The sequence below is a fragment of the Antennarius striatus genome, chromosome 10 (assembly GCF_040054535.1).
Source record: "Antennarius striatus isolate MH-2024 chromosome 10, ASM4005453v1, whole genome shotgun sequence".
Classification (NCBI taxonomy): Eukaryota; Metazoa; Chordata; class Actinopteri; order Lophiiformes; family Antennariidae; genus Antennarius; species Antennarius striatus.
Window position 1 is genome coordinate 13,998,798 of NC_090785.1, and position 8,202 is coordinate 14,006,999.

Sequence of the window (8,202 nt, forward strand, 5' to 3'; positions counted from 1 at the left end):
GTCTGTGTTCGTGCGTGCGTGCATGCGTGTGTGTGTGTGTATGTGTGTGCGTTTGTGTGTGAAGAGCGTCACAGTTCAGTATGGCCTCTCCCCACTGTGGAGATGCAAATATCAATGAAGAACAACCTCTTGCGGAATTAGCAAGATTGCACATCAGCAGTAGGTGGCCACAAAACACGGCTCATTTAATCAGCTTGGGTTTATTCAGCATTTGCTTCCTCAGACGCACGCAGAGGGGTTTCACAATGACAATGTGAGCAGGGTGGGTGAGGACTCTACTTCTGTGTTACTTCAGAGTTTCGCAGGCAGCTGTTCCTCAACTTCAAGCTGCAAATAAAACATAATTAATTCTTGATAAGACCTGAACTGCTCCTCTGCTTGCTTTCCATCTTTGTAGTCTCAATCATAGCAGGTCATCGGCCAGCGGTTTTCACTTTGACTCCATGTGGCCTTGAACTCATGTCGAAAGAAGAAGTTTTGATATTTTTGAACGTATCCTTATTTGTTTTCTTGTGGAAACTGGTAAAAACAGTGTATCCACTCTTGTATGCTGTACAAGCATTAAGTGGGAATTGCCATGGTGACACAATTGCTGTGGTCATGTGATATTTTATTATTGTCCAGCTTACAATTTTGATTTGTAATAGAAAATCACACAAAAAAAACCCAATCAATTGTTCAAAGACCGGTTCAGTTACCTCTGACTGGATCAGCCTCCAGCTGCTTTTCTAACTAGTTGCAGGCCACAAGAAGCACACTTCAAAAACGCCAAACTATCTTTGAGTCAAACACTCAGTCCATAACCTTAAAAAGCAGAGTAACATTTGATCACCTCATTTATTCCTATATTCATGACTTGTTTCCATTCTGTGTCATTCGTCTCATCAGCACACTGCACTCCACTCTGAAAAGTCTCGTATCGTTGCAAACACAGCTGGCAGCTCTGACTGTTCCTGCGATCCTTTGCGGTCTCATTTTTCTTCTCGTACTGTTGGATTTGAGTGCAAAGCTGCAGCTTTCTGAGTCTGTCGAGCTGCAGGCTGCCTATTAGATCAAGTCCTTTAGTGTTTTCATCTTTAGAAAAGAGAACAGGATTTTCCCAAGTTCTGTGATTTGATAGTGCCAGGAGCAGCCCGGCCTTTTGGCTTTCACATGAACACATCATCAATCTGACATTAAGAGAGAGAAAATGAACAAGGGAGAATGAGAAGTGATGAAGATGAGGCGAGGTCCCAGCGGAGGGCAGTCCTCCCACTCGCTCCCCACTGATGACTCACTGAAAGCAGGCATGGTGGTGGAAATATCACTCCTACTATCAAGGACATGCTTCTCTGTGACTAGGTCACATGAAGCAGGTTCAGAGCGAAGATACGACACGTTCAGTTTGGCCTCTGCCACAAACACGTGAAAACAAACCATGGAGCAATAAGAGCATACCACAATGTCCCAGAATGCACTGGGATGACAGTTTTTTGTACACGAGTCTAATCTCGTGAGCCTGCAGTATTAATTTTTATGTTGTTCTTTATGCCCCATAATGTGGCCATAGATCCCACATGTCCATCACTGCCACGCAGATTTTAATCCATCCAATCCTTGAACAATTCAGGTTTTGGATAAGATTCCAGGCCTGAAAACAGGCCTTCTTTCAATATCATCATTAGCTGCAGGTAAAGATTTAATTTGCCAATAATTTTATGAATCTGTCATTGTTTCGTCGTTAATAACTGTCTCTTGTCTTGTCATTTAATCAACTGATCATTTTATTCTAGTCTGCAAATAAAATATGTCAGACATAATGCCACCATGAAATGTCACTTGTGTCTCATTTCTTCAATTAGGATTGCTGTTATTATTAAAATACTGTAGTACAATTACACCAACAGATTACAATAATTCATTAGTTACCTATATTTTAAGATTTTGCAGGATAAGTTGAGGTTGTTTGGGGTTTAACTTAAAGCCATCAAGTAGAGATTCCTGACATGACTGACACGCGTCCAGTTTACAGCCGTCTTTGCTCTACTCTTATTGTACGATGGGTTACCTCGACCCACCCATGCTTCATGAATTCGTCAGCCTTGGTTAAGCACACACACTCACACACATACTTTAAACAACATAGAACACCAGACACTGTTTCCTTAATTCATTCTTGAGAGTTCACTGGACCAATGCATCCAGCACTGACGCAGGCAGAAACACAACCGTTACAGCCTGTAAACGTACATTTAGCATTGTTGTGGTTGCGAAATATTTCAGTAGACCGCAGAGGAAATGGGTTCTAAATGTTGCTGCAGTGATGTTGTAACGAGCCTTCAGTGGAGTTCAACACATCTGTCATTTGTCAGAGTCACCACCCATAAAGGTCAAGGGAATTTTTCACCGTAAGCAGCACTGAGTTTTTAAGTCTCACAACTGACTGAACTTGTGTGTATCTGTTAAGTTGAATGATGGCCCTGAAAACCAGATGGATATAGACCATTAACTTCAAATGTACAGAAAAAACTCATAGGCTTTGAAAAATGGAGCTCATTGTGGAGAGTAGATCTGAATTAGAGGGCTGTGTCCATCTAGTGTTCACCGTTGGTAATTGAAACGGTATTAACAGGATTGAAAATCACCTATCTGTATGTTACAGCAAATTGTGATTTCCAAACATAAATACTGTATAAAGGCGTTGCGCAACTTCATGCTGCATCATTTCATTATCAGGTTTATTATAAGCTTTCATGAGGCATACTTGAGTCAGGTTAAAAAGCAAGGAAATCCCCCATCCAACATCATCTGGTTTTAACCATTTTATTTGGCATAATTTAAAATCATCTCACTGTTAGTTCATTTATACAAATATGCTTTTGTTATATATAAAACAATTACAGATTTCTACAAATCAAGTTCCCAGTGTAAAGGCATAGTACCACGCACACGGTAGCATACAGCTCCAGGACGCAGAGGCCACAGGTGTATGTTCCACTTCAACAGCATTATCTGAGTGTAATCAGGACATGGCAGAAAACAACAAACTCACCACAGTTGACAGTTTGACATATTATGCACTTACATTCAACCCTCCACACACCTATCTTGAAAATTTTCGCACATCCTTAAGCAAATCTAAAACCGCATCGCTGTTGTTATACAAAATCTTATGCTTGTGTTGCGCTTCGGTTTTTCTTGACTTTACACAGACCAAAAACCAAGGTCGACACCCCACTTGAGTAGATGAAGACAGTTATAGAAAAAGGGCTGCTGATGTTATTGGCAGTTGTAAAATTAAATTAGCAGCCAGTCGTTACCAAAAATATATTTTCTAAAATGTATAAAAATGTACAGATGTGATAAGGCATGCTGCACCATCACAGCTCTTGCTTACTGTACATGCAAGTTGTGCTCATTCCTTGCCGTCACTGCAAAATCCAATGCGGGGAAGCAACCCCACAGTCTGCTACCAACTGTGCCTCAAGCACTCAGTCTCATGTGTTATGTTTCACAAACGTAGCACATGCCATGCAAGGCGTCAGTTTAGCACCTGTGTCATACAAAGATGGCTGCAAAATGAGTTTTTACTGGCAGGAACTACAGCAGAAAGCTTCTAAAAGAGAATAAAAAAAGAAAACATGAAACCCAGAGTTCGCTGGACCTGCAGTTAAAAGGCCCTGTGGCACTTTATCCCTATAAGAACCTTTGGGTTTGACAAAGGAGCTTTGCTATGGTCTTTGGTATAGATTAGGCACCCGACCAAATAAAGTACTCCTTCCATATAGCTGAAAAACACTCACAACTTGGAAAAAATAACTAGGTAGCACAACGCTCCCTCCAAAACGAAATGATGTTCCACTAACCAAGAGAATATAGGAAATAAGTATACAAGCCAGTTTAAACATATTCTGGTTTCATATGCTATGCTTAATCAATTTGCAATGGTCATAGTCTGTTGTTATTACATGTAAGGCAACAATGTCATAGGCATCAGGTACATTATTGGTGCTCTGGTTTATGAAATCCAAGTATTAAACTATTAAAATCCTCATATTGATGGAATATACATTAGCTATTACAGAAAATATACTCAACTTTGGCCATTACCGTATTTGTAGGTTAAAAATATTTTTAGGAAACTACATTTACAAAGTAAAGTCAACATCATTAGTCACAACAGTCTATTAGACCCCAACCTGTCAAAGTCATTCTTAGGCTTGTTGGAACTCAGTGTGAGCCTCACGAGTTAAATCAAAGACAAAAGGAGAACAAGACAACACGACTTCCAGAAATGTCAGTTCAAACAATCCTGTACCAGTGTGGGTTAATTTCGCAGAGGCTATCTGACACCTGCTTCACTATTACTAAGGAGGTGAAATGGTTGGCTGCATTTAATGGGCCCAGCTTATCTTCAAAGACCTACTGGTTCTTCCATGCATGAGAGTGAAAGAGCACTGCAGAGGCTGGAGGTGCAGCCCGCCAGAAAGCTCTAACACGCCAGACTGAGCACACAGGGAACACCAGCTAGAGTGTAACGTCCAATCTATGCATATTGGTTATGGTGATGGCATTTGTTCAGGAGTCATCACACCTTGCAGGATTTAAACCGCTTGAAATTAAAACTTGTTCAACCTCTATTTGGTTGTTGATTCCACCTAAAGATGCTGGTCAAAACATCTTGATGGTGACACTATTAGAGACTCATGAGATGCAACCTTGGTGAGAGTATGAGGTAGTCATTATTTCTCCACCTGAATTAAGATAGATCTCTTCTCTCCAGTCAAACAGGGAAGTTCGGTTGGGATGTTTCTATATTTTGTGACAGCCATGATATGCATTTTATAAGGCAAAGCATAAACACTATAAATCAAGAACAGGTGTAAGATTGGGAAAAGACAAATATCAAAAGCTAAATTTTAAGAAAAACAGGAGAAACCAGGAGTTGCCTCCATTTTGGCAGTCACTTTGGTGATGTTGGCAATGGAGTGAAATCCTTAGGAGATGACTAAGGAAGAGAGGAGGAGAAGCAGACGTGAAAACAAAGTCCAAACTGTTGAAGATGGCATGGAGGCAGTCGGATGACGACCTTTGTTCCTCAATCTTCCTTTGCATCCGTGGATCGCCATCATCCCTCTCCATAGTCCAAATCTGGTAGCATCTATTACAACAGCACACACTTTTTGGTGTTCTTTTTTGTTACTGGATACAACACTGCTCTCACGGCCTCTGCAAACACCTCCCTAACACCATCCTGCAACAGAGCAGAACACTCCATGTATTTCACAGCCCCAATCTGCTTGGACAGGGCATTGCCCTGCTGCTGAGTGGTAGGGGAGAGGCCCTGCTCCTTCAGCTTCTTCACTGTTTCGGCGTCACCCCTCAGGTCCCTCTTGGTGCCAACCAGAAGGATGGGCACACTGGGGCAGTGGTGAGAGACTTCAGGGTGCCACTTGTGCCGGACGTTGGCATGGGAGGAGGGGCTGCCAATGGAGAAGCAGATGATGAAAACGTTGGTCTGCGGGTAGGAGAGGGTGCGCAGGCGGTCATACTCCTCTTGGCCTGCTGTGTCCCACAAGTTGAGGCTGACCGTGCGGCCATCTACGCTCATCTGAGCACTGTAGTTGTCAAACACTGTGGGAATGTACTCTTCAGGGAAGGCATTTGTGGTATACGAAATGAGTAGGCACGTTTTACCCACTGCCCCATCGCCCACTACCACACACTTTATGGTCTGCATCCTGCCAAAGACCACTGGGGCTGCAGCACCTGACAGCAAAAAAAGGTACAGTACTTGGGTAAAACAAAACTACTAAGCATTGTACTCTAGTAGGCTCATCTACGCTTTTAATCACAACAGCTGAAATTTAAGTTTAAATAAGTAAAGTAAGTTGCCAGCCAGTAACTTTGCAAGCGAATTTTTTAGAGTCATACAAGATTTCACCCATTTAGCATATGAGCTAAACACCGCCAGCAATTGTAGACATAATTAATGTAACCATTGTCGTTAGCTATGTTTTTGACGTCAAGTGATTAAGAGCTACAGTGAATTTTAACAAGCTTTTATTTGAACTACAGGTAATCGCATAATAGAACGTGAAATACGTCGTTAGCGTTTATTATTTGCCGCTGTCCACTTTAGGCGTTCCCCTTGTAGCTAGCAGCAAGCTAAGGAACTAGCACATTTGGTGGCTAACGAGCTAGCTAGTTAGCAAACAAGCTGTAAGTTTATTTGCGAACCACTTGTCGAAAAGGTATGTTCGTGGTCCGATAGCGTTCTACAGGTAATCCTAAAAATTGTACTTTGCTTTGACATGTCTTTTTGATACACAACTTTAATTTTGCAGTTAACTTTGACGGATTTTGTGACTTACCGCCACTCGGCTTTCGATCTCTTTTTGCCTAGTGTAGTCAATCACAGACGTATCTGGGGAGCTGTCCATTACGTAAAATGGGATTACGGAAACAATGCAAGCCGGTAGTTGTAGTTTTAGTTTCTGGTGGTCGTTCCTCTGACACTAGATGGCGGTGTTGAACCGTTCTACTTTGCTATGATCGATAACATTCAGGTGTCCTGTGAGAGAATGATCCGGACAAAGTAAGCGAATAATTACAAAAAAATTGTTTTAACGGTTTTTTTTTTTAAAAATTCATTTCGTTTGAGTGAGAGTGACAGTAAAATATCAATACACTTCATTACATTTAAATGTGTCCCATACCGTATGTGTAACATTACAAGCAATCATATGAAGAAAAAAAAAAAAAAAGAACCACTGTATATTTCTGGGGAGACAAACATTTTGCCTCTCATTTAAGAGGCTTCTTGAGGTCTGAATGGCTGGTGAGAAGTTCCAGATAGGATTACGCTTGCTCTGGAGGGAATTGTTGGCTTTCTATCTGTAAAGCGCTTTGAAATGTCTTCAGATGTGATTAAGCGCTATATAAATAAAAGTTGATAAAAGTTGATTGATAAAAGTTGATTAAGCCATTCGCTTTGAATCCTAAACAAATCTCCAATTTTCAATAATAATACTAAAATTACAGTATAAGGTATAAATACCCTTGCCATAACATTAAAAATAAGTGGATAACTGAGATATTTTTTTCCCACTTCACCACTGCTCCCCAGTACATATGTAACCATCCCTACTTATGAATTTGGAATCAGTCTCAATCAAAAAGTAGCATTAACACCTAAGGACTATATAGCACAGTATATCCAATTCACCGAAGTTGCATGTTTTTGGTAATGGAAAGAACCTGGAAAACACAGAGTGAACCCACGCAGACATACAAACTCCTCAAAGAAATACCCTAGGTGGAATCGCACCTAAATTCTTGCTGTGAAGCAAAAATACTACCCACCACTATAACACTCACATCATCTTCATTAAATGCCATTGAGTAACTGGAGGCACGTATACAAACAGGCCCTGTCCTTGCTTCTAGAACTCATCCTCTCTCCAGTCAACACTGCTTTATTAGTGCCACGATGAAGAAATTGTAATTACAGGAGAAGTGTGATAGTTCATGATAAACAAATCACATGGTTGTAAAAGAAAATGTAATTAAATGTAATTGAACTTGAGAGCCCATTAATCACAAGCTATGATTACGCTTAGGTAGCCAGTTCTCTCAAATGAATGCAGAATAAACCCAAAAGACCCATCACCTATTACAACGCCATTCTGAGCCCCTGGATGTGTTGATGATGTCACATCTGTAGACTGACACAGGTTAAAGGGCCATTGCTGACCAACAACCAGACACTCAAAAACACAAAGAGGCACCAGTTTATTGCCTTTCCCAAGAGGTTCTGGCGTCACTGCAGCCTATAAAGAGAGAATTCCCACTGAGACACTACACCCACAGTCACCCTCCACCACAACCCTTGCACCCCACTATTCTCCCAGGAGATTCCCCGGTACGTCTGTAGCATTGCCATGACAACAGCCACTGGCAGAGATGGGGGTGACTGAGTCAAGAGATGCAATCAGAGGGAGTTCAAATAAAATGGAGGGAGAATAAATGAGGGTGATGAGAAGACAGAAGGATGTAAGAGTGGCAGTCAATGAGGAAGAATGAAAACTGAAAGCTAAAGCTGTCAAAGGAAGTGCTTGGATGAATACAAAGGAGAAGATGTGAAGTGTATATATCAAGAACACACAGTGGTCATTTTTAATGCAATTGGTGAATATTTCTCAAAGACAGACACAAACAATA

At 41.2% G+C, this 8,202-nt stretch overlaps 1 protein-coding gene across 1 annotated transcript; it reads right to left on the reverse strand.

Moving 5' to 3' along the window:
- Positions 1 to 2,786: 2,786 nt before the first annotated feature.
- On the reverse strand, positions 2,787 to 6,425 carry rhogd (ras homolog gene family, member Gd). The gene is made up of 2 exons (XM_068325129.1): positions 6,354 to 6,425; positions 2,787 to 5,748 (listed from the first exon to the last, which is right to left on the reverse strand). Exon 2 carries the CDS (start codon positions 5,717 to 5,719, stop codon positions 5,144 to 5,146), a length of 576 nt encoding a protein of 191 aa, XP_068181230.1. The 5' UTR covers positions 5,720 to 5,748; positions 6,354 to 6,425; the 3' UTR covers positions 2,787 to 5,143.
- Between the last annotated feature and the right edge of the window lie 1,777 nt (positions 6,426 to 8,202).